General features: G+C 39.2%; 1 protein-coding gene across 21 annotated transcripts in view; it reads right to left on the reverse strand.

The window, feature by feature from the left end:
* The window catches only part of NRXN3 (neurexin 3), a 967,492-nt gene that overhangs the window by 525,131 nt on the left and 415,374 nt on the right, over positions 1–26,987 (reverse strand). For all 21 annotated transcript variants that reach the window (XM_071426717.1, XM_071426711.1, XM_071426710.1 and 18 more), the window contains 4 exons: positions 18,161–18,280; positions 11,528–11,909; positions 9,961–10,151; positions 9,290–9,463 (listed from right to left, as the gene is read on the reverse strand). In XM_071426717.1, coding sequence (XP_071282818.1) covers positions 9,290–9,463; positions 9,961–10,151; positions 11,528–11,909; positions 18,161–18,280 — 867 coding nt within the window. The remainder of the gene's footprint in view (positions 1–9,289; positions 9,464–9,960; positions 10,152–11,527; positions 11,910–18,160; positions 18,281–26,987) is intronic.

The raw sequence follows: 26,987 nt of genomic DNA on the forward strand, positions 1-26,987 counted from the left end.
TGCTAAAATTATCTCAGACTGTCAGTATCATTACCTGCTGGGTAAGAGGGTATCTCTTAATATGCTCTTGTCAGCAACTGCTACAGCGATAAACTGTTAAAACATCCTTATTCATCCAAATTTATTTTTATCCTTTTCTACTGAGCCACAGAACACCAAACTCTACTTAAAAAACACAGATGATATCCTGAAGGAAAGGTAATGGCTACCTGCCTATACCTGGAATACAGAACAAGAATATTTTAATTTGAAAATAGCATGTATTACATTAGATGATGTCAGCAATATCACCATGTCTTCACACTAAACACAGTGAATAGCAAAGGAGTTAATGAATCATGTGATTAAAGCTACAAAACCTTAATTCCAGAGATATGTAAAATCTCAGGAAGTCTCTATCTCAGAGAGTGAAACAGGAACATTCTATGTTTTGTCTCACAACAGAACCTTAGACATTAAGGGGCTTAGACATAAAATTTCAGGGTGACTAAGATGATCCCATAACAGATGCTATCTGTGGCTTGAGGACTGCTAAAGAGAGACACATTGCTCAATTCCTCTGACTTCCCTTTATACCTGAAACCATTATCTCCTTTCCCATTAAAAAGGAGGAGCAATTTTTTAACTTTCATGGCATTCCAGAATAAATTAATTTGTATTCTATATTGCAGTCTTTACAGATGAATTGGGAAGTACATTTTCATTATCATATTTAAAAGGATTCACTGTCAACGCCATGGAAAACATCTTCCTGTATATACTAGTATCAGACCTATTAATCTCTAATAGGCACATTTCCTTACTTATGTCCCAGGAAAAAAGTCTACAGGGTCTCTGAGAATACCTGGTTTCCTTCTTATTCTCACAAATGCTACTCAACCTAGTGCCTTGCTCAAATAACTCCTTGACCTGGTGGCACAGCTCCTTGACAAGGACATACCTGCAGGGGAGAGACTCAGCCCCAGTTTCTTGGACAGGCACTCTGTACCACCAGGGCCTGCAGACCTGCCGGAAAATCTCTTTGAGGGGAAGTCTGTGACATCAGGTGTGGCAACAGCCTCTGGGGAAGGAGCTTTGTGGCACAGAACCAGCACAATGTTGGCAGCACTGACGGCTGAGACAGGGACAAGGGACTTCCTCATCCTCCTTGGTGTTAACAGCTGCTCCCCTTGCTCCTCTCTGGTTCTGCTACTGTGCTGACCCTCCAAAATGGAATCTTTCCGACCCTGACTATGGCTTGTAAAAAGCCATTTTAAATATTGAGGGAGCTTATAGTTTAGAGATTTTTGGTTTTGTTTTTCTTTTTTTTGTTTTATTTCAAAATTGAAATTCCAGAAAGCTATTTCTGTGGTTTTTTTTCAAAATCTACATAAAAAAAAAAAAAAACAAAACAGAACAAAAAAGACCAAACAGCTATTTACGTCCTGAACTCCCTCCTTAAGATCAGTACTAAAGAAACTAATTCAACTTTCTGTTTTTTAAAGCTCTGAGGGCCTTCTACATCTTGATGCACAGCAGGTATTTGCCTGATCGTTAGGCTTTCCAGGAAATCAGCTGGTGCTTTTATGGCTATTCAGAGATTGATACAGTCAAATCCCCCAGGTCAACAGAAGCAGCTCCATTGTTTGCCATATTCTTCTTCAACCCAGAATCCCCCTCCCGAGATGCTGGGGTTTGCCATTCTGTTCCTGTCCTGAAGGTGTGACTGCACCTAGTAAAAGGCACTAAATGTTACATAAAAGCATCTTTCATTGAAACAAGTAATGGAGAAGAACAACCTTCACTACCTTGCAGGTCAGCTTTGGTCAACTCAACTTTGTTAGCAAAAAAAAAAAAAAAAAAAAAAGCAAAGACAATAAACAACAGGTTAGTATAAAAGCAGATAAACCAGGGTAACACCACTTTAAATAAATAAAAGCAACTGGTATTACTATCACAGCCAACATGCATAATCAAAACACAGAAATGACAACATAAGCAACAGAGGGACAGTGACTACATTAATGCAACCAACAGATAACAAAACCAAATAGAAAGAGAAGAAATGCATTTCATTCATGCAGACACAAAAATCACAAAATTTATAGATAATACCAAGAGAAGAAAAAACATCACATTCTTTAACCCATCTCTCAGCATTTCCAATAATTTTAGAGAGATTTTGTCTTGTTTGAGAAATACATAGAATCCATTTAAGTAAAAAAAATCTATTTGACTTTCAGTACCTCCATCAAGCATGCATTTAGTTTATTTGGCTTTTTGTCCAAAGTGGATTTATTGCCAGAAGACCATAGAAGACTGATTAATTCTATATGACAAAAATTTCTGTTTCGCCAAAGAAGTGAACTCAACACTGGATATAAGTGACAGTAGCACCTTGCCCCCTCACAAGCTGTCACCTGCTCATGGATTTCAACACATTCTTAAAAAAAACTTTACATCAACAGGCAAGCAGACAGCTCAGGCTTTAGACCCATATAGTCTTAATCAGTCATCAAAGCAAAAAAAAAAAACCAAAACCAAGAGTACCAGTTCATTATTTCACCTAGGTTAGAATGATCTTGTTATCTGTGGTCAAATCATAGTTCACATGGAAAAAAAAAATCATAGGTATACTAAGTCTGACTGTCTAAAGATCCAAATACACTTTGTGAAGACTGCAGAGCATCAAAGGGAAAACAATACTTGCACTGATGCTCTTCCATGTAGGCACAGGGTTTCTTTTTTTTTTTTTTTGTTTGGGCTTTTTGATTCATCTTTGTTTCTTTTGTTTGGTTGGTTTGCTGTGGTTTTTTTTTAATGGAGTCAGTTACAAGGAAGCCACGTAGATTTTTGGTGTGTTATATCTCGATTCTAAGTTTTCTCTTTCAGAAGGGAAAAAGTAGAGGACAAAGATGGGAAAAGATGGGAGCACAGGCAGCAGCTCCTGAATCCCCTGCCTCTGAAGGTTAAATATTTCTATTACACAGCACAATAGGAACAACAAAACACCAAATCATCAACTTCATTGCTCAAAAGATGTTTATTTAAGAAGTGCATACTTACCATCTTTAACCTGTTCTTAAAAAGTTCTAATATCACAGCTGATACTGAAGAAAGATTGGTAGTTCTCCTTTCCCCATTGTCTTCTTTTACATTTACAACCCAATAAATTAGAACTGACATGTGCAGATGCCATTTGCTGTGCTTCCTAAGAATTTTAACATTTTAAATCTTTGCTGTTTCACAGCCTATGAATGACTCAAGATAGCAATTATCCTCCCTTTTGAGATAGTCAGAATTTTCTCTCCGCTTTTGAAATTGCTTTACTACATAAAGCTATAAAATCCCATTTTCCTTAAACAAAATTCAAAAGGAAGGGGGAAGGCATAGAAAAGAAAAGGATGCACTTCTCCATGCATCATTTTCAACACTTATTCTAACAAAGTAATTTCTCTATAACAAACAAGTACTTTTCCTACTTCCCTGTGCCTTATTTTCTTTGTAGCTGAGAGAAAAGCTCATATTTGTTCCATAAATCCAGCAGCATTATGAGAATAGAATATAAAAGCAAGGAAAAGGAATGATGTCAAACCATCATGGAGCAAATTAATGCTCTACTCTTCAATGGATAACCTTTGATTCCAGAGAGAAAGTGAAGTATGACCAGATTTGAATTTTCTCTACTGAGCAGATGAAGGGTGAAATTCTTTTTGACATTATCCTGCTGTGAGATTTTAAGCATGAGATTAGATTTGCTGTTTTCCACATACTGCTTAGTATGCAAAATGTGTTTCTGATTATCCAGCCTGTATGTGTCATTCATGCTTTTCATGCACCAGTGAATTCCAAAGGTTAACTATACTATTTAATGGAAAGTAGCAAAAGATTATGATTTTACTGTGGGATCTGGAAAGATGATTAAATTCGGACCAAAAAAAAGTCCCAAAACATCTGGAATAGTGTCAGCCAGTTTAATAATAATCAGTCTCCTTTGTGAGAAGCTGTTAGTGGAACAGGTGAGGTAGAAGCAATATCTCTAAAGCACATAAAAAACTTCCTTACAGAAGAAATAAAATGTTGTTTAGACACTGCTCTTAGGGTTTTTTGGCTGGGCACATGATGGGGTAAAAATATTTAGAACATGCAGCTGAATTTCAGATAGCTCTAGTGCCCATAGGAAGCAATATAAGGATATCCAATTAAAAGAAAGGAAAACATGTGAGAACACGTGGAAAATTAATAGAGATGAAAAAATGCCTCAAAGGCAGAAAGTACTCATCAATATTGAGGGCATCCTCTTCAAACTACACAAAAGATTGGACATCTGATGAACTTTTTCAAGGACCAGTGAGAAAAAAAAAACACCGAATCACTCAGTCTAGATTTTTGTGGATGGAATAAATTGATCCATTTATCTAGTCATAAGACCAGAAATGAGGAGTTCAGCAATAAGACCTCATTTTAAAAATCAAAAAGTGAGAGAAAGCTGAGGTGAAGTTTAAATTGTTTACTTTAAAGAAGGGAAATTAGGTCACCTGATACAACTTCTTCCATCTACCAACTCTTCATCTATATACCATAGTGCAGACATCTTCTCTCTCAAACTGTGTGTTTGATGTAGAATAGTCTGTACTGCTCAAACTCAGGAGTAAAAAGTTTCCAACTGCCCTTCATAGGCTGTTGAGATACAGACTGGAGACAACTGTGTCCTGATAGAAGACTTTTTTCAGTTCCTAATGCTTTGCTCGTGTCCAAGAGCCTCCATCCACATTTTAAAAGTGGTTTACAAGACATAGATGAATTTCATACTTTTATCACAAATACAAGAACACCTGGAAGATTAATTTTATGGGTGGGGAAAGCAAGGCCGAAAGTAGGTGGCAGACTTGCCTTCAAGCTTCCACTGGAAAAGGCCATCCCATTTGAAGACCTTTCTGAAAATCCATTTTGTCTCTTCAGTGTGTTTAATACCCTGATGCAACACTGACACAAGGACCATTTAAGTCTTAACTACTTCCCTACTTTTGGTAGTTTTTTTCAGGCCATCTCATCAATGCCTTTTTGAGGTGGTGGTAAGGGGAAGGGCCCTCTTGTTAAGTCAGAGATAATGGTGAAAGCTGCAGTGAGCACAAGAGATCAAGAAACTGAAAAATGAACAAGTATATTGCTATCATGTCATTCTCGCCAAGATTTTTTCTCCTCAGAGCTGTGTGCAGCACACCTGAACATAGCCCAGGCAGCAAGGAGGTTTCTGGCTTTGCAACATCCCTTCCAGGGAAACACAAGCTGCCACTACAGATCTAATCAGACTTTCAAGATCCGTGAAGAGCTGCCTGAAAAATGAGGAATGTAGCAATTGCAAAAGACCAATGAAAATAAACTAAACCACCATGGTAAAAAAAAAAAAAGTGTGTGATATGAAACTTTAACTTCATAAACTCATTTGACATTTCACACTCTTGGGTTCTCTTCTTCCAGATAATCCCCCTCAAAATCCTTTGCCCAGAGCAATCGTACTACAGGATACATTGAAACACAAAACACGTCAGTGTGGCAGCTGTCATCTTGTCAAACACACAGGTGATTGAATAGTAGACTTCAAAAGCTGAAACCATAAGCTTCTACAGCACACATGGAAGCTGCATGGTGCAAAAGGGAGCTGATATGTCACCTAACAAAAACTATGAAGAGGTTATTTAGTTGTGCTAGCCTAAACAAATCCCACCATGCATAATTTAAAGAAATTATAGCGATAGAACCAGTAGGATATCGGAGGTAAAATAATTATTGCTTCAAGTCTTGAAGTGACTTTTTTTAGCACTACTATACACTGTTAAACATCAGCCAATTTCAGTCTCAAGGATGCCGGCATCTCAAGAGTGACTTGTATATATGACTAAGAATGTTTTGGTAGGTTCCAAAGAAAAATATGTCCTACAAATAGAAATTCTTCAAAGTGCTTCCTGTTCAAGTAGAAGCCTTACTCATCACTGGAATACAGATAATTCTGTGGTAAGTGTGTGCTTTGGTGCACAGGGAGGCTGAATCATGCTTAAGCACATGAGAGGAACAACGTGGTCAAGGAAGTTCAATGGCTTGCTTAAACTGAATGAAAGGAGGCAAGATAAGACAATAAGGAATATTATTTTCCTATCAAAACTTGTGACTCTTAATTGGTGGTATGAAACAGGGTACTGAAATGCATGAACAGAGATAAAAACCCAAACAGGATGCAACAATGCAACCCCTTTGCGGCAGTACTGGTGCATCTTAGCCAGGACAGTGCTCTCTGCTGACCTACATCTCATATTCTACTGCTCTCAAGGCTGCCTTCTATGCATTCCTTGATTTTGTCCTGAGATGAAACTGACAGTTTCTAAGAAAATAGCTGCCACATGGTAATCTCTGCCTCTGAAAGCAAGGCTTCAACAAAAGACAAGCATTAGCAGCAATCTCTCTCACATGACCTTTGAAAGACAAAATTCATTGTGGGAATGGAACAACATTTCTTCAAGCATGCATGTTCCCATCATATATGTGGTCCCTCTGCCCTTCATGACGAAATACAGAGATGTCCAGTAAATCAACACACAGCATGACTACTCAGACAAAAAGCCTGCAATTGTCTATTAAAAATGTATTTAAATATAATGAGGCAGCGAGGACTACTTGGGACTTCTGCCCTTAAAAACATTAAGACTGCACCCAAAGTTACTTCAGATGGAAACAAACTACGGAGACATAACTAAAGACTGAACAACCTTAGAGTTTTTCTTTCCTTAGAGAATGGGAGATAAGTGTGACTTTCACTGGCAACTGTAAGAATAGGCGCCAGCAGGCAGCAAGACAAATCTGAGATGAAGCTTTGAGGACTGTTATGATTCAAAAATTAAGGAAAAAAATAACAAAAAATGTAACAGCTTTACAGTAACCAAATTCTCAGGTTTTTACTAATCCTGAATATGCTGGCAAAAAAGAGCACTTTCCTCTACAGCAGTTTCCTTGGTACTGAACAGGGACCATTTGGGAAGGTAGCAACGGCACAGCTTTCCAAGATCAAGCTCTTCCAAAGGCAGAATGATGACCATCACTGACCTTATCACCCAATTTTTTAGGTCTCTTTCCAATTCTGAGTCCTGTTTGAAGGACTTTAGAAGAGAAGGGGAACTTGCTTTCAGGAAACCAAAGCAATCTCCACATTCAGGCAGCAGCTGTGCTGGTACCATGCTGGCACACAGACAAAGTGCCACTTGATGTGTTTTGGGAGCAGCACTGACATTACATAACCTCAGCAATACAACATTACATCAAAGAACTACACTAGGTACAGGAGAAGGAAACACCACAGCTCTAATGGGACACTCTTCAGGGCAAGCCTTATGGCTCTGTCCCTGAGCCACACACAGAACAGCAGGATGGTCTGACTGGGTGGTTCTCTGGAGGAGGAGGGCTAGTAGAGATCACATGCCAGCTAAAGAGCCAATGGGTTGCAATAATTTTAAACAAAAGAGTTATCAAAAAAATTACTAATACTAAAAAGCTTTCAGTGCATCTAATTAAAATAGAATAGACTTTTTCATAAACCTCAAATGCATTTTTTCCCTTGAACCTGATAAACAACTATACAGAAAAGGGGTACCTCTTTTGTTGGCTTTGCCCCAAACAGACAAAGACACAAGTTCTCCTACACTGTGCTCACTTCCACAAGGAACAAAGGGATTAACAGACACCATTAAGAAAAAGAAAGACAGACTGAAAACAGCCTACAGTTGTCATCTTATTGCAAAAACTCCATACCTTCTCAGTGATTGCTCATGGGCAGCTCCTCATAGCACTGACTCCTTCATCTTCACAGCACAGCCAACAAACTCCACCTCTCTCCTCACCCAGCTAACCCACTCTTTTGTAGCACTCATCTTCTTATTGGACACAGCTGTGACCTATTAATGGCAGGCCTGTTCCTAATCTTTGGTGATTAGTGCAGCTGCAACTCCTCAGGCGTGAGACTACCTTCTGCACTATCTTTATTTTCTTACATTCTATCCCTCCACAGCCTACAACTGCCCACCAAGGCTGTGAGATGGGAGTTAACATGGAGTGAGCTCCTGTGAGAGGACACAATCACAAACCAGCATATTATTGTGGGAGCATGGAAGGAGGGCTGGGGCACAAGAGCTCCCAGCCAGCCAGAATACTGAGACACAAACAAGGGATCAGACCTGATTGGATGGTAAATTTGGTACTCCAAGTTCTCTCTCAGATGATACATTCAATCTTAAGACAGAACAGTCTTGACAAGCAGGAGGGCTTCATCATGATGTAACTTGTAATCTTGACACAGTAGGGAAAGATGATTAAGGAGTCTCTTCATGTTGTGAAATTTTTGAAGGATCAGTTTGGGACATACATCTTGTTTTAGCAAATGAACATACAAACTTCACAGAAAAAGCTATCTTCCTGTAGTGAGTGGTAGCCAACACAGCAGACTGGTGGTACTGAGTGATTCTAGACATAATGGTGATTGTCGTCTAATCCAGACAGCAAAACCTTGGACTTCTGGGTGGTAAGTATCCCAAGTGCTTTGGGAATTGAAGCCATAAGCATTGTACTGAGTCAGTGATGCTGAAGTCAATAATCTTTTAACTAATGTGAGCTTACAGGAACAGCAAATTATTTAAAGAGGCTTCAAGAAATCACTACAGTTTACATGCTGCAAAAAGTAACTCATCCCACTGAGTTCTAAACTGGCTGGAAAAGAGAGACAACTGAAGAGAAATGTTTCCCAGGCAGAAGAGGCAATGCCTCCAGTGCTTTCCCTGGAGGTCCACCTCATCAAAAATTAACTCCTCTTTCAGTCCAATCCTTACCATTCAGCTCCTTCTACCTTCCATTTCCCCTGTCTCTATTTGTTCTTCCAAATACTTACTTCTGTGGATCCCAAGAAAGGCTGCTCTGAAGCACAAATTAACTGAATGCTCAGAACATCTTCCAAAGTATTTTAAGGCTACTGCAATGCTAATAAACCACTCTGAAAAAACTACTAGTAAGTAGTAGTCCATTCCCTAGTACCATCCCTTCCGACTACTACAGGTACCAACTCACAGGGGATAGAGCACGAAGGCAAAGAGCTGCTGAGCCACTCACAGGAACTGGCAATCCATAAGCTGCATTTGGTAGACAAAAGTGTAATAAACAATATTGCCATGGAAGCAAAATGGACAGTAAGGTAAACAAGTAGTGCACGGAGTGCAGCAATGAAGTGTGAAGTGAGTGCTAGAGAAGGGAACCTCTCTGAAATCAGTCGTACCTTCACACCCACGCTCAATCTGCCCACTGCGGTGCAGAGCATCGTTGATAAGGTCAGGCAGGCGCCCATTCAGGTCTACAGATGCCAGGCAGCCCTGAAATCCATCACGAGAGGCCACAAGCTTTGGGAGGTTGCTATACATGCCTTGAGCCAGGCCAGCAATGTAGAGATCACCTTGAGCAGAGAGGGGTAAACACAAGGAGGAGGAGGTTACACACCTTCTTGCCACTTTTCTTGCCACCAAATGTGAATAAAGCAAAGTGATCACACGTTCAGAAAAAGTTAAAACCAAAGCAAAATATTGTGCAAGAAATAATTTCTGATTCCTTTACTACAAAAAAACCAAAACAAACCCAAAAACTGAACAACCAATCAAAATAAAAACAAAATCAAATAAAGAACCCATCACAAATTCCCCTAAATAACCCCAGTTCTCATTGCTACCTAACTAGGAAAAACTGAAAAATTACAATTTCTGAAAAAGCAAAATATGACAAATTATTTGGCTACAAGAAGTTGTCAAACAAAAGATATAAATGAACTTGAAAGCCAAAATGTGCAAAGTCCAGATTCACTGCTTTGCAATGCATGGCTACTCCAAGCTTTCTCCTGTTCACTAGTTCAGCCCTGCAAGAACAAAAGGGGGAATCTGTCAATCTAGTAGAGTTTACCTTTAAGATCCAGATTTTTGGCACCGTTGATAACCTGAGTGACCACCTTGGTGTCCACTTTTAAGCTGTGTGTGTTACTGTTATCTCTGGTAATGACAACATTGTGCCACTGGTTGTCATTCAGAGGACGATCACTGTTGCCTTTGATAACGTTAGGTCCATTTCCAAGGTCAAACACGTAGTGTATATACCTGTGTAAATAGAGCAAGAACTGGTTCATATTCTGGAAGAACTTCAGCATTACTGTATTTTAGCCAGAGCTGGTAAATTAACTTTAAGAAGTCATGAAGGGAAATATCTCAGGGTTAGAAAGTTCTAATAATCCAAAATATTAGCCACTGCTTTGAAAGAATATAGTTGTTTCCTTTCCACCAAAGTGTAAAGATTAGTATTTTGAGATGACAACATTTCAAGTAATCAGATTCTAACCATAAAACATTCCTCTTTTTCACAAATTTCTCTCAGATCCACAAAAACACTGTCTGTGCATATAATTTTTTTTTAAATTGGTAATATTGATAAATGTACTGGGGAGTAACACTAGATATGACTATTTGGGGCACATATTCCCTAGGTTAATTCTGAGTTTTGAATAACTCCCATAAGAAGTTAATTAGGAAACTCACTTGAAAAATTGTACTAAAATTCTCATGAGATCCTAGACTTATTCAAACAGCTGAAAAACAATTACCAAAGCTTTTGGCAAAAATAGAGACCCTAACAAAGACTGAAGTCATGGGAGTGTTACCCTGAATTATTTATATAGTTCAAACACAGAAATCCACCTGAGGATGGAAGAGAAGTATTCTACTCAGAAAAGAAAAAAAAAAAAAAAAAGACAACAAAATTCTACTCTCAACAGAGCACCAGGAGATCGTGACTGTTGCTTTTTTTATTACTCAATGTCCCACTTACAGAACTATGTGCAAAGCCAAAAACAAAAACAGATTGAACTGAAATAAACAGGACTAGTAAACTGTGGAAAACATGTCTACCATGACTAAATCATCAGAGATCAAAATTTGTTCAGCTAACAAGGATTTTTTTTTATGAGCTATAGGTCTTCTGAAAAGAATACAGCAGCTCAAAAGCAAGCTGAGTTTGCTTTTCATCAAGCATCACCAGCAGAAGTACAAATTCAGCAGCCCATGTGCTTTTTCTTTTTCCTTCACTGGAGATGGGAGAAAAACAGGTATTACAATGGAAAAAGAAAAGGGAGAGGGAGTGGGGAAGAAGAGACATACAGAGCTCTCAGCACATCTCCTCCTCTGTGCTAATCTGCAAGGTTGAAAGGACAAAATATTAGTCTAACTATGTCCCAATGACTTAAAATACTAATGTTGCACACTGTAAAAATGTCCCTCCCACAGCCATAGGAGAAAGTCAGTGATAAAATGAGGAGTCTAAAGCTTCAGTGTTTTTGTTTAAACATTTCATCTTACAGCTCAGCAAACAGACAAAACATGGGTATCAGCTGAACTTCTCTTCATCTAAGCTTTAAATGCTTACACCTATAAGTAATTTATCCATAAATAAAGCTGGTGGAAAACAACAGAAAGCCACTTACCCCTTGACTAGTTCAACTGCGATAAAGTCATTGCCATCACCACTGTTAAAGAGGATGAAACCATCAGCTGAGGTGGTCTTGAACTGAAAGAAGAGGTGCATGGATGTATAAGCCTGCAAGGTGGCCAAGCTCAAGTAGCTGCTCTTAGTCTTGAACGTGACAGGGTCGGCTATGATGTTGCGGAGCCCAAAGCGTGCCTTCAGCTCGCAGTAGTCAATGTCGCCGTTCTTGCACAGGTCGATGTAGAGCATCCCATTGAACATGAGGCTCTGCAGGTGCCCAATGAAGCTGGAGGGGATGACGGAGATGTAGCGCTTCTCTGTCATGATCCCTGTCTCAATGTTGTGGAACTCCAAGCGGGTGTGATCACCAACCATTGTGCCTTGAAGGACAGAAACAAGGAGAAATACTGGGGATCAGTAATAAGTTATATAGAGCCCACCAAACTCCAGTTTCCAGACTGATAGCAGAACTAAATCCTATCCAATCACTGTTCAGTAGCTTGCATAAGAAAGGATGTACAGAATCTTGGTGAAGAGGCTTGGTGGAGATGTGTGAGTCTAGCAGTTGCCAAAATCTGGCAGAAAAGACAGGCCCCTATAGGGCCATGGGCAGCAAGCCCTGTCCTTTTCCCTGTGCTTCACAGACTTTATTGTCTGTGAAGAGGACCAGGCATCTCCCTTAAAGCTGATGGTGATCTATTTGATGCAGCAGACCATCTGCCAAACAACTCGAACACTTCCAAAACAACTTTTCCAAGTGCATCTCCTGAAAACACTTGTTAAACATAGATTAATATAAATAGAGCAGTGAGAGAAGTGAGAACAGTCATAAAATTGCTGATATTTATTCCTTTGTTCTCTCCTTGTGCCTAATGTTATTTCTCTTTTAAGAGCATGGCAGGAAGGAAATAGACAAAATGCAACAGGTAAAAAGCCCTCCATCTATTTAAATCATCAACCTACCACTTGGGCTATTTACCACATCATGACAAGATTTTAACTTCTCAAAATATCCAAGCTATTCAGTATGCCAAGTACTACTGTCAGACTCCTCATACAGCATTGTTTAAATGTTTCACTAAGTGTGCTAGGCACCAGTGCTGACACAGAACCCATACAGACGGATGAAATAGAACAGTATGCTATAAGGACAAGTTGGCCAACATCAGAATGAAAATCCTTTCAGCCAATCTTATTTTAGCTCTCCATAGCTCTTCATTAAGGTAGTGCTCGCTATTTGGTCACATGTGCACAGTGTTTTTGTACATGAGCCTTGATCCACTTAGTAAAAAGGAATGAATGAAATACTAAGAATTTAGTTGTTTTCCAAGTGTTCACTGTACAACTACTATTCAAATTCTGCTACATGTAGGCCATTATTTTTTCTCTCACGAAATTTTCTGCAGTTCTCATTGGGTTTATGGAGTGTGGTGTTGGCTGGGGGGTAGCTGCAGGGCAGCCTTAGTGAGGAAAGGCTGGGGCTATCACGTGCCTGAAATGGCCAATTCCAAATGGCTACAACCCATCCACCACAGGGCACAGCTGAGCCCCTTGGACAAGATGGTGGTACCTGGGAAAAAATGTGTAAGAAAGGACATAATGCTACTCACAAGAAACAAAGGGGGGAAAAAAAACAAAAACAAACCAACTCAAACCCCTATAAACATTAAGGATTGAAAAGAGGGGGGAGGAGGCATTCCAGGTGCCAGAGTAGAAATTATCCATCATCCACAAAGAAGATTACAGTGTTGCAGACAATTACACTGCAACTCATAGAGGACTCTTGTGCTAGTGCAGGTGGATATTTGCTGAAGGAACTGCAGCCCCTGGAAAGCCTACACTGGAGAAAGCCTATGGAGACCACCCATGCTGGAGCACTTCATGAAGGACTGCATTCCATGGCTAGGACCCACACTGGAGCAGGACAGAAGTGTGAGAAGGAAGGAGCATCAGAGAGGATCTGTTACAGGCTGAGCACAGCCACCATTCCCCAATCCCCTTCTCTGCCTAGTTGGGGCAGGTGGGAGAGGCAGGGAGGAGCAAATTCAATAAAAGAGGCTTTCAATAACAGAAAGCACTGTTCTGCTTTCTTGTCTTTGTTTCTCACCATTCAACTCTATTTTTAATTGGCAGTAAATTAAATTAATTGTCTCCAAGTCAAGTGTGTTTTGTCCATGATGATAATCAGTGCACAGTCCTCTCTTTTAGCAGATTTTCCAAAGAATACAGCCACACCACCTGTTGGTCCCTCTCATAACATTTTAATGTGCTGGTAAAATTCACCAGGTTTAAAATCCAGAGGGAACAAAGATATTTAAAGTCACACTAACTTTGTGAAATTTGACAACTGGATAAAGACCAGAATAAATATTTCCACTGTGCTATAGACAGACGAAATTTAGCAACAGTATCTGACTTAACTGCATCTGCTGGTCAGCAAGCATATATATCTACACAATTCTCAACTAGTCACTGCGAGCATATCTACACAACTCTCAACCAGTCACTGCAAGAGATATTTGTCAGTCATTGGGGTTATACCTAGGAATCATACCAATCACCATAGCTGAACACAGAACAAACTCCTCCAATTCCCCTAGGTTACATCAACTTGGGCTGAAAGGTTTCTCATTATCTGTGCCATCTCCTGAAGTCTCCTAACATTTCTCACCATAAGAACTTCCAGGCATTAAAAGACAAAAAAAAAAAAAATAGACCAACAAAAAACCAGTCGTCCTTTCAAGACTTTTCCTACGAGTTGTGACTTTGACTTTTTTTTCTCTGTTGGGGATAGAACAAAACCTGAATACACTTATAAAGACACCTGGATGATACATCCTGGCTTGTAATGTATAGAGTCAGTTTACATGAACTGATGGTCATTTTCTTGCTTAGACATTCTGGAAACTCTGAAATATTTCTAACTCACTTCTCACAGTCATGTACAAACTGCAGGTTTTCAATTTATACTTGGTCCAAATGTGAACAAATTTTATTCAAAGACAGCAAGCAAGCACAATTGTTATTAGAATTTTTTTTCAGCTATCTACTTCAAATATGAAGAAAAAATATTATATAAACCAATTCACCTTTTTCACTTATTCCAAATTTTACCAGTGGATCTAAATATCTATACAATTATACAAAGACCATGGAAAACTTCAATCCAAGCAGACACAGTGGATCAAACTTAGAAGCAGCTGAAGGCAGTCATAAATTTCTGACTATTTAAAAATTCAAGTGTCAGAAACAGTTCTTTACCAGAAATAATATTATTTTAGTTTGAAAAATTGAAGTTTCCAGAAATTGAAACTGTACATGGGGAAATTTGTTTAGACAGCTTTCTCACTTCCACTACTGTGATTCTTAGAGTTTCGATTTCAGTGTTATAAAATTTATGATTTTTCCAAACCAGAAGTGTATTTTCTTAAAATTATAAAAGTCACTTAAAAAAAAGCCTGTTTTTTTTTTACTTCAAAAAATTAGAAGAATAAAATTAAGAGATGTCAGTTCTCAAAGGCAAGAAAACTCCTGCCTTTTTCTTTTACACTTAAAAAAATATAAGGCAATTGTGGCCTGAGTAGGAGAAAAAAGCTAAGACTGGGGAATCCGGAGTACACTGGGACAGGGAGCCCAAATATAGGGGGCATTAAAAATGGAGTGAGGGAGTTTGGAGAAAGTGAGACCAGAATCTTAGAAAAGGTGAAAAATGAGAAAACTGGAGCTGGGTTAATAAAAAAAAAATAGTGCTAGAGGCAGTACTGTAGAAAGTCAGGAGTAGTTGAGTGAAAAGCTGCAAAGGACATGGCAATACAAGATCAGAATCAGGACAGAGATGTAATTGCCCAGGAAGTCATGGAGTGCAATCCAGGATTTTCTGATCTCATTAGCTATCAGCCCCACCTGCAGAGTTCACCTCTAGTTCCCCACTGTGCTCTATAGAGTACTGTACCTACTACAGCAATCAGAAGCTCTCTATTTCAAGTGGTAGCAGACAGAAAAAATTCCAGCCTCCACTGTGGTATTTGGGTGCTAGGAAGATGCCATAGAGAGGAATATATCTGCTGTATTTGTGTCTCATTTACCACTGATGTTCTGACATCTGTTCTGAGGTCAGGAGGAATGTGGGACAAAGGTTTTGTGAACCTTTGCATTAAACAGTAAAATGCTGTCCAAAATTGGATTCTGTCTCTGCCTTGGATGCTCTACAGGAAACCAAGTCAGACACTTCATTACAAATTTTTCATAGGTGGTCATTAATTGTCTACATCTAATTCTCCAAGGGGCAGGGTTCAACTAATTTACAGACATGCTGAATCTTTCTGATGAAAATTACTAAAAGAACACAGCAAATTTGTACCAAATACATCCAACTATAATCTGGCTGCTCCCAAACCTGTAAAATGGGAAAAAGATGCCCACTCGCTTCACGTAACATGGACATGGGAATAAATCCAGTTAAGCTTTTTAGTTCTGTATAGACATGTTGATGAGTAGCCTAAAACACACACACACACAAAATAAAAAAACTTGAAAAATTTAAAAAAATAATCTAAATTTAGAGCAAAATTCAGCTGGTGTGCATTGTTGCAAACAAGCAATAAGAAAACAGAAATCAGATAGGCTGTTTATTTTTACTGGGGGCCTAATTTAGATTTCTGATCTATGCTTAAGACAGCAAGAATCCTGTGGAAAAATCTATGTGACCACACCACTGAAGACTGTTATCATCTGCCCAAGGAAGTGGGATGCAGATTGCACAAAAAATCTTAACTCTGGCTTTTCTGACTTCTGACTTTGCCATGATGGCATTCTTTTAACAGATATTTTTAGCTGTAATGCATCTTTAATTATGTAATTCATATACATGTACATATGCGTATCCTATTTTAGTACAGGATTCTATCATTATTATTTATAAACTCAGCTTCGTGAAAAAGACTTGAAGAACAGATGGCTTTGGGGGATCGGTTCGGTAATGCAGAGAGTGCCACCCCGTGGTGCTTCCTAAAAAAGCACATCCAGAAGAATTGTTCTCAAATTTAGAAGTAATCGGGATGAAGTGTTTCTTTTAAGTTCCCTCCTAAATAAAAATCATTTTTCCTATGAGCTAATTTTGACCAAGCCACTACCAAGGCTGAATTTCAACGAGGAGAGGGAATTATTTTTCTTGCATGTTCCTTGTTCTCTCCTGCAAAATCACAGCCTATATAGGACGGTACATATTTACTTCAGAGAGAAAACTTATTTCAAACCATTTTCCTGTAAGCCAACTTCTTTGAGCATATTTCAGATTTCTGACTCCTGGCTTTCCAAATTATCTAAATTACCACAATATTTAAAAAAATTCACATTCATACAGAAGAAAAATAGTTTTTTTCAGAGATAGGTTACAGTGTTCCAGCACTATGTGGCAGCCATTACTCCTAGTTGCATTCTGAGTCAAAGCTACTCAGATAAGAGGATTTCAGCTTTTTGGCAAACCAGCATGGGTGTAAACTAACAATTATACCTGCATCAGTTTTGCACCCAGGATTCCCGGTTTTGTTTTGGTTTGGGTTTTTGTCTTAGTTTTTGTTGTTTGTTGTTGTTGTTTTATTATCATCAGCCTCCAAAAGGCTGATGTTTTTCTCAAAAGCCCAGTTCCTAAAGTTATATACAAATATGAGAATTTTAGATCTTCAAAAGAAAAGAAAAATAGGATTCTGGCTCTTGCAGTCATGGGGAAATGGACATGAAAAGTATAATCTCTTAAAATTCTGCAATTAAAAAAGGATCAGTCTGGAGTACTTTGATCATTTCAATGCAAACCTTAACCTGGGACACATCAACTTTCCTGACTGATCTTTTCTTGCCTCCTTTCAACTACATTTCTCTGCAACAAGAAGTAGAAGCTCAAAAAGCTGTCTGAAAATTCAGAAAATTATTTAAAAACTAAAATAATTAAAAAAAAAAAAAAGGACTGATAAACTTTGCCGAGTCAGGATCCTCCCTAAACTCTAAACCAAAGCTGAGAATAAACATCTTTGCTTGCTTTTGCTTTTTCTTCTGGATGGCTCTGAACCATGCACACAAGAACTTGGGAAACTAAAAATACATAAAGGAAATAACCTATAATGCCCAAACTACAAAAAGTAAAATAAATTTTTTAAAAATGGAAGAAAAACCAAAAATGAGCAGCAGAGATATAAATCTGTGCTCTGTAACACATGTACTTCATGCAGGTTTATCATCAAGGAAAAGTTTGTGCAGAGGAACAGTCCAGAGAGCCTTGTCCTTGATTCCACAGCATTGGAAACCATCACACGTGCAACTCAGGAATGGAGTGTGTTCAGTCTACCTGGACCAAGAGAAAGTTCTGCTGAACCCTCTACAGTCTGAGATAAGTATAAGCTTATCTGTCTCCTAAACCCATATCTCAGGTCATTACAGTTGTCACAGAAGTTTCTGGTGCTGGCTGAGTCTCTCAGACCTGAACATTCATTTTCAACATTGTAACACTAAATAATACACGAGTGCTAACAGGAAGGGGTGGGGGAGAGATATCCAGAAGAACAGGGAGAAGGAGCATAATGGCAAAGACTAGCAACAGAGACACAGTGATCAAAAAACACTGATGCATCACACTTACCCTCAGCAACATCATCATCCACGATCAGCTTGAGGCTCTTTCCTCGCCGCACCACGCGGACAGTGTGCCACTCATTGTCATTGAGTTTCTGCCCAGCATAAAGAGTTTCAGGTCCCTTGCCTGGGAAGGGTGATAGGTGCAGCAGTTAAAGCCAGACCCACAATTGCTTTAGTACTTTCTCAATGGGAAAAGTCATGAAAATCAACTTGGTGTGATACAGACCAGTAGAGTGTACAGGTATATGACAGCCTCGAATCAACCCTCACACCTACACATTCCCAGCTCAGGGAATCGCAAACCCTTCCACTCAGTCAGGTGCCTCCCTCCACAGAGCCCTAAAGTCACACACATTAAAAATGGGTAGAAATCTCTCTTGTGCTGTGGTACTAATTTCCAAACATCACACTGCACAGCACACTACAGTAATAGGAAAGCAAATTGAGGACTGAAATGTCTCAAAGGGGATCCATTACAGTAGCATTTTGCTCTCCTAAGAATCTGGATTTACAACATCCCCAAGGTACTTGGGATGCTTTTCAAAGTTAAACACACTGGTCTTTCAACACTTCAGTATCAAACACCAGGTTGGTTTCAGTCTCAAAAAAAAACCAACTAAAAACAAAAACTCCACAAACCTCCCAAGACAGCAATAAAAAAACCCTCAAAGAACTTCATACCCCACCTTTATAAATAATTTTTTTAAAAAATTAGAATTTCAAAGAAAACCATTCACCAACCTTGCTGATTGCTTTAAGTTCTTTGGCAAAGCAGCCTAGGTTTGAGGTGCTTACTTCACCCCTTGGATTGCAGTCAAAAGAGAAAGAGGAGCCCCGTCTTCTCCAAAAGGTTATACCATAGTTGCCCTTGCAAACAATGCTCCTGGGGAAACAGCACTAGTGCTACCCATATTTGTCTAGTTTTGCTCACCCATCACAGTTGACAGGCAATTACTTAAAAAATTAATTGTTCAGATTACAGGACCGGAACATCTCACTCCTGTCAAATGGCAAGTAAAATTGAATAATGGTGTGTGCTAAATTAAAAGCATCTATCCTCATTTCAGTATAGTATTAAAGTGGGGAGTTTTGATCCAAGTATACCAGAAACTGTAGAATTAGCATAGCCAAACTTGTTGCACATTGGTCTGGATCCACTGCCCAAACTGGCAAAAGGGAAACCCAAGGAAAAAAACCCAATGAGAGATATTGAACATATTAACAGATGTAGGATAGGGAAAAGGAGGCACTGCTGCAGCTCATCATACTGCACTGGTAAAACTCATGTCAGATAGTCCACAGCCCCAGGATGCACAGTGCCTAAATGAGTAGCATTACTCTAATTTCTTCTCACCAAAGAAGGAACATGGGCAAAGAAGGTGGTGTCTCATTCAGCTAGGAATCTATCTGTAGTACAGGAATTCTTCAGAAGAAGACCAAAGCAAAATAAAAGTTCCATTACTCTTTTTGAAAAAATCATGCAGTTCATGCTAATAAAAAAAGAGATTAATACTTTTTTCAAATAAAGACTATTGCCAGCCAATTTTACCATAAACTACAATGAAAAGAAATGTTTTTCTAATGACCTGAAAGACAAGTGTCATTCTTGGATTAAAAGGATGGGGAGTCACATATTGAAGTTACAGAGAATATTTACTTAGCAGGAGAAACCCTTCTGCCGTCCCTCATCCATGTGCCAAAGTCACATACCACACATGTACATCCAGCTAAAGAAGGTAGCTAAATCATGGCCATAAAGTTTAAGTTTTTTGGCACTAGACAAGCAAAAGAAGAATCCAAGAAAGTTATGCTAGATTTACATCAGTAAGTACATTTTATCCCAAAGCATAATTCACAAAATTATAGGTCTCTCTGGATAGACAGCAAAATTATTGTCTACATCAAAATATACAGCATCAGTTACTATAGTTCTACACAGCCACTTCCCAGGTAGGAAGACGAAGGAAGTCACCTGGAACTGTGTGTTTATATAATGCCATCTGGAAGCAGGGGAAAGGAGGAAGGGATGGCAAGTGCTTTCTAAAAAACCCATTTTTTTCTACATACCCCTTAGAGCTCTGGAGGGCTCAGCCAAGAGAAATAGTCAAGTGTGCTGGAGTCTGCTCATTGACAATGCAATGCTTTCTATGCAAGAGCTCTGTGTTCAGCATGGTTGAGTAACTCAGTTGCTGTTCTTCTAGTCCTCATTTTTCAACCCTAGCCTGAAAAACAGGGATCAGCTAAAACAGTCTAGGCTTTGGCTTGTCTTGATGGCCACTGTAACACTTTCAAAACAAAACTGTGACACCAACAGAAGTTATATGAATATATTCTTAGAAAATGTAGCTTAACCAATTCACAAATAAATGAATAGAAAGTTGCAGCATTCCCATATTTTCCAAATGAATAAGGTTGTCTGCTGTGGTGGTTTTACAGGAGATATGTTTTCTGGGATGTTGTGGTCAGGCCAATTGGTGCTCAGATTTTAATATTGGCACCTAATGTGGCCATTAGGACATGGATCCGCCTCTGAGAACACGGGGTTAAAAGCAGGGCTCTCCCCTGGGAGGGCCTCTTGGGTTCCCGGCGGGACAGAGTTCGGGTCTCTGCCCTGGCCCAGCTGCTGGCTGGGCAGGGGAGGGGAAAAGCCATGTGGCTGGGAGAGGTAGGCCTGAGCCCGAGGGTGGAAGGGTGGAAGAGAGAGAGAGAGAGACACCGGGAGCCATCGGGCAGCCCCCCTGAGAGACACAGAGAGAGAGAGAGAAACACCGGAGCCATCGGGCAGCCCCCCTGAGAGACACAGAGAGAGAGAGAGAGCCGCTGCCTGGGACTGTAACCTTGAAACTGGATAAACATGGGCCTGTGCTGGCAGCACGGCTGAGAAGGATAAGAAGGGGGAGGGGGGGAGGGATGTAGCCAGCCACCTGTAGGAGCTTTTAACCCCTTTTCAGACAATAAAAACTTTAGAGAACATTAACCTTTCCTAGAAGAGAGATAGAGTGGAAGATGAAGAAGGAAATGGGCAAGTGTGAGAGAGGTCTGGGCAAGTGAGAGCTGTTGGAAGAATAGAGAAGAATCTTAGTGGGAAGAGATGACAGAGTGGCTTTTGCTGGACTCTTTTTGTGTAGCCATGGACAGAGCCATGTTCCTTGTGATACAGGGACTGCATTCTAGGGGGAGGCAATGCCTCAGGACCAAGAGGGTTCGGTGTGGGTACCCCTCAGCCCCAGGGGGTGAAAAATATGGGGGGGACAGATGTCCCAAAAGTTGAGATTGTGCCTTTTTGGAGTGGGATGAAGCATCCTTAAAAGTCGACGCTAGAAGCAGCTCTGGTCCGTGTTCAGTGGTGAGAGGGCTGGACATGAAAGGAAGAGGTCACCATTGGCACAAGAAGGACTCCTTCTCCTCTTGATGAACTGAGGATTGAGTATTCTGAAGGGTGGTGCCGGACCGAGAGTCAATGATTTGGGGGATGTATTGTATTGGGAATTTGGGGAGGAGGAGGAGGAGGAGATGTATTTGTGAAGTTTTCATTTTCCTTGTGTGTTTCTTTTTTCTTTCTCCTTTTTCCTTGTAGTTTAGTTAATATTTTTTTTTTCCTAAGTGGGAGCCTGCTTTGCTTATTCCTGGTCACATCTCACAGCAGAAACCAGGGAGAGAGTATTCTCATGGAGGCACTGGCATTGTGCCAGTGTCAAACCATGACATCTACTTAGAAGCGATTGGTTAATAGCTTGGACTAAAAATTTGAAAATTAAGCACTGCAGATATGAATTACTTTATTATTTAAGTCCATGTCTTCATCAGCCAATTTAATATTTGATCAGTAGAAACAAAAAAAAAAAGTTTTAATACTTTGGTTCACTTACCACCCTCTCTTTTGCAAAAATAGGCATTGGCTTCTTTTAGTAGGGTTACCCAGATAACGCTACATACAAAAATTCAATACTTGAGCATGCTTAAGAGCATTCAGATAAGTTTTTCAAACCAAACATGTCTGATCTTTAAAGAAAGCATTAAACAAACGTTATATTACTCTATTCAAACTGGCTTATTTTCAAATGTTTTCAAGACATTTATGCAGTGGAGGGCTGACCTGAAAACCAGCAAAATTGTGTCCCCATTTTTCAACGGAGAGCATGCAAATTAATTGCTGTTCTTTGTATAAGCTTCCATTGAATTCTAAGCAGGTCCAAGAACTGTGTATGCAGGGACTTTCACATCTGGATACCAAAATTCATTTCATTGAGCATGATTACTACATGTACCATTACTATACAGACATTTATGTGTGATCAATTTTTAAACAAGGCCTTGAAGGTTCCTAATCCAACAGTTGCTTATGCTGGGGAGAATAGAAAGGAAATGAGCCACGTGTTCCTGCACCATAACACTGTCCCTAAGAACAATCTCCTGCCAGGCATTTCTGTAGTCTTATGTTTTGCAGTTTTATGGTTTTTCCTCCTTTCAAGCTATCTGCACCTACATCATCCTTCAGAAAGGACAACAGACATATGAGGAAGCAAAACAGAAGATCAAATAGACAAAGAAATCTAGAGATTTGTATGTTCCCTTTGTATAACAATCTTTAACGATAAAAGACAAGAAAAGGCAAACAAGGAACTCTTGCAGCAATGAACAGCTCACCTGGAAACATTTTCTATTTGTAATACTTTGGGCCACTGGGCATTAGGTAATTTCACCAATCTATGTCTTTTTATGCATGAAAAGAGTAAAGGACAACATACCAGTAAACAGAACAAGAAAGTTTTTACTGCAACAATGTAATAGTTAAGCTGACAGACCCTCACTCCTGTTGGTGTCTCTGATCATCTTGGTCATTCCATCCCCTTTCCTAATCCTGTCTGAGGGTCTGTGTATCATATGGCATTGATCACCACATTTCATTTTCCAACCCAAATGAGGCAGGCTAGTGAATATTCCCTTTATGCTTTGCAGTGGCAAATACTACTTAATCAGAAGCAAAAATACCTGTCTCTCAGCCATCCCCAAATTGTGGACTTCAGCTGCAGTTCAGGCTTCTTGAGCAAATATTACTTGATTCAGCCACAGTGACTCCTCCTCATTCTCAAATGAATCCTTCAACATCTACTCAAACTTTTAGGCATACTGTTCATACAAAAAAAAATTGTAAATGCTTTCAAACATGGAAGAACTCCATCCAATCTGCCCAGAGTGTCCCAAACATAACCTCTGTATCAAAGGTGTACTGCTGCTAATTAATAGCTTGGCTCAAATAACCTATATAAAAGTGCCAAGAAAACACATGCCAAAGTATAAAGATTTAAAAAGAGATCATGACTTCTAAAAATGCTGAGTTGCTTTCCATGTGCTCCCCAAGAACTCACTTGGTTCAGAACAAACAACTGGTCAGAGGAATGCAGTTTTGACAATACCTCTAAAAATGCATTTCTTATTCACCCTCAGTGGCTAACAGCACATGGAGATTTCCTCTGTGAGATAAAGGAGAAAGAGGGTTAATCCCCTCTGCAGTTTCTCACAGGTGGATCAAAGTGTGCTTTTACTTTGGTGCAGGCTGTCATAATCTGATCCATTTATAAGATTAAAATGGCTTGCATGAAATCAGGCTATCTTTATCATTGCATATCCTATCCAACTCTACAGAAGTGGAACACTGAAGTTTGCAGAGCACCACAAGAGCTGAAGAGAAGGGACACTGCCATATTGGTGAGAATGGACAAGGTGCTTCCCTCAGTACAACTACAGTGATAAAGAATTCTACAGTGATACTAACGCTTTTCAAAGAAAACCCTCGGTAATGAGAAGGTTTTCTCTGCTTTTAATTTTTCACTAAAATCCTTAGCTACGACCTCAGATTTTTTCAGTAGAAAGATGAATCTTTGTGTCTCTTTTATACAGGGGAAACATCCTGTCAGAATGCCATTAGCATTCCAAGGAAAGGAGGGGCTGGGAAGGGGAAGTTTCTTTGCCACCCTGACCCCCCTTTTTTTTCCATTTGTGATGGAGGAGGGGCATTGGCTGTTTTTACTTCCACCTTTAAATAACGACCCGAGAAGTTGTGGTTTGCTGTATAAAATGTGTGCACAGAGATTGTGAAACATGTCAATGAATCACAAGACCTCAAAAAAGGAAGAAATGGGTGCAAGGACAAAGATGCTGGCAATTTTTCACACACCTTTGTGGCTTCCTGAAGTGCAGTAAGTTCCTACAAAGCGTAGGTCAAATATCAAAACACAAGAATGGCTCAAAAGCAGAGCTGGCAGCTGCTCTGAAAATCTTCAGTAATTCTCAATCTTGGTTAAATATAAACCACTAGTGTAAATTTTGTTGTTTCTTTCAGGCAGCACTAGTATGGACAAAGTGTTTTAGGACAGTCTTTTCTTTGACCAGGATTTGCTTTTCAACACCAGGAGCATTGTTAATTGCTAAGAAACAAGTGGCAACCCCAGACTGTACCTTGCAGACATTTGTCTAGATAACCCAGTCAAATCAACCTATTTTCTCATACACACACACTTGTTTTGCTCATATACAGGCTTTAGAATTCCTCTTTTCAAGAAAATGTTGGCTGCCAACAGGGAATATGCAGTTGCACACCCCCTACAGATAATTCAGTATCTCCACTGGGGACCTTACCTGCAGCAGTCTTTCCATTTCCTCAAGGAGCAGGATCATGTCCATGTACTACCCCACAAGTTTAAACAAACATAGCATGCACTTAAGAAACAACCTTCCTGTGAGGCATGCTAAAAACTTTTATGTTTACAGCTTTACACAGTGGCTTTACTGTGAAAAGTCAATAAAGTTGAGATGATTTACATCAGCCTACCCAGAAGCAAAATTTAATTATTGACATCCATTCAGCAGTAAAAAGCATATACACAAAGTCCTTTAAACATCCACAGAGTCAATTAGCCTCACAAGTGCAAGTGAGACTTCCCTGAAACACCCAGACTAACCAAGTGCAGGCAATTAGCTCAGCAACTAACTGAAAACTAGCAAGACCACCCTACTAGATCTCTCAAACATACCCCCCCATCTCCATATAAACATGAAAAAATTAAGCTAGGTTAATTATTTTGTATACAATCTATTTTAATTTTTAAACTCCTTATTAAAAAATAAAAAAAAAGCCAACCAAAGCCAATCCCAACAAAGCACAACATAGTTCCTTGCTTTTGCTATAAATACATATATCACCATACTGAATAACTGATTTTCACTGCAGACACCCTGGCCAATAGCTGTAACAGGGTTCAGCACAGATTCAGGCAGCATTCAACACAGCTGCAGCTTTTTCATAAGGCTCTGAAACAAAACTTAGTGCAGAAATTAAGTTGCGTGTCTTTCAGGTGACTATAACTTGTGATTAAGAACAGGGAGATAATTTGATTGCATATATCGTACAGGTCACACATGGCACAACTGTATTTATATGGAGGTTTTTCCATCAAAGGTAGTAGGTTATGTTCCTTGTTTATTTCAATTTCACTGCTGCTGAATTTTAATGCCTTAGACACTACATTGTATATCAAATGCAAAATAATTTTTTAACAGAAAAGTGTTCATCTTAATAGAAACCTGATCCCCTCAAAAGGGTTTAAATAGAAATTTTAATGAAAGGAAATTTCATCTCATCCAAAAATAATTTTATTCTGACTTAGAAAACATCCAAAATATTTCAACTTCAAGCTAAATGAAAAAAAAAAATCCACTGTTTAAAAAAAAATTAAGAATTATTATCTATTCAAGATAATCTTAATTTTTCATGGTACTAGATCGTTTCCCATTTTTATTGAGTGAGTTTTTTCCACTTTTAAAGAAAGGGATTTTATTTTATATTTACAATCAAGGAGGAGGTCAAAAAGGGACACGGAAGTATGTAAAATACCCTCAAGTATTCATGCTTTTAAAATTAAGAATTACAAGAGTTTAATTAAACTAACTTCAAAGTGATTTCAGTCGCACTGACTCTATGTTTGTTTTCAGATAAGGCTGTCATATGAATCACTTCACATTTGCCTCACGCCTTAAACTGCTGTCCCTAACAGATCAGGGCAACAAAAGCTTCAGTGTTGCTATACCAAGGAATACAGAAGCTGCTATATTGTCACTCATCTACAACTTGCCTAAGGAATTATTTGTACATATGAAATTTTCACAGAGCAAAGCTCAAGACTACTCCTGGTGTAACTGGGGCACCAGGCAATCACAGGAGCAGCATCCACCGCAGGGAGCACCACTAGAGGGAAGCCACATTCACTGAAGCTGCTGCTCAGACAGTGCTACGTGAGAACAAAGGAGTTACAGTACTCTATGCTGCTTTCCAGAGTTTCACCCGCTGATATATTTTGCTTTGAAGATGACTCCACCCTAGCAATTAATAAAATAACTCTAGAACTTCAACCCAGTTTTGCTTCCATAATAGCAACTACCCATTGATTTCAGGTATAATTGTTTAATGGGTGTAATTTGCCACCCTAGAAATGAGTATATGCAGAAATTACAAATATGCAGAACCTCATGAAGTTTTACCGTGAGAGTTTTAAAGTAACCACTATAGCAACAATTATGCATAGACTTTAGCACATCACAACAGTAATAAAGAGGAGAAGACATTCTATTTAAAGGAAGCTTTACTTTTTATTAGCTTTCCAGTGATGCAGTAAAATCAAAGCAAGATGCAGGAGTGAAAAAGCTGGAGATTTAATTCTTCTCTTTATTCCTGTGTAGATACAATAATAGAGATACCAAACCCAAACAGCTTCACACTAATCCCACTGATGTACCTTACTGGAAGCATAGATAGAATATGTTACCAACAGTAA

Source organism: Agelaius tricolor, unplaced genomic scaffold, assembly GCF_023055355.1.
Source record: "Agelaius tricolor isolate 1412-34295 unplaced genomic scaffold, bAgeTri1.0.p SCAF_5, whole genome shotgun sequence".
NCBI classification, from domain to species: Eukaryota; Metazoa; Chordata; class Aves; order Passeriformes; family Icteridae; genus Agelaius; species Agelaius tricolor.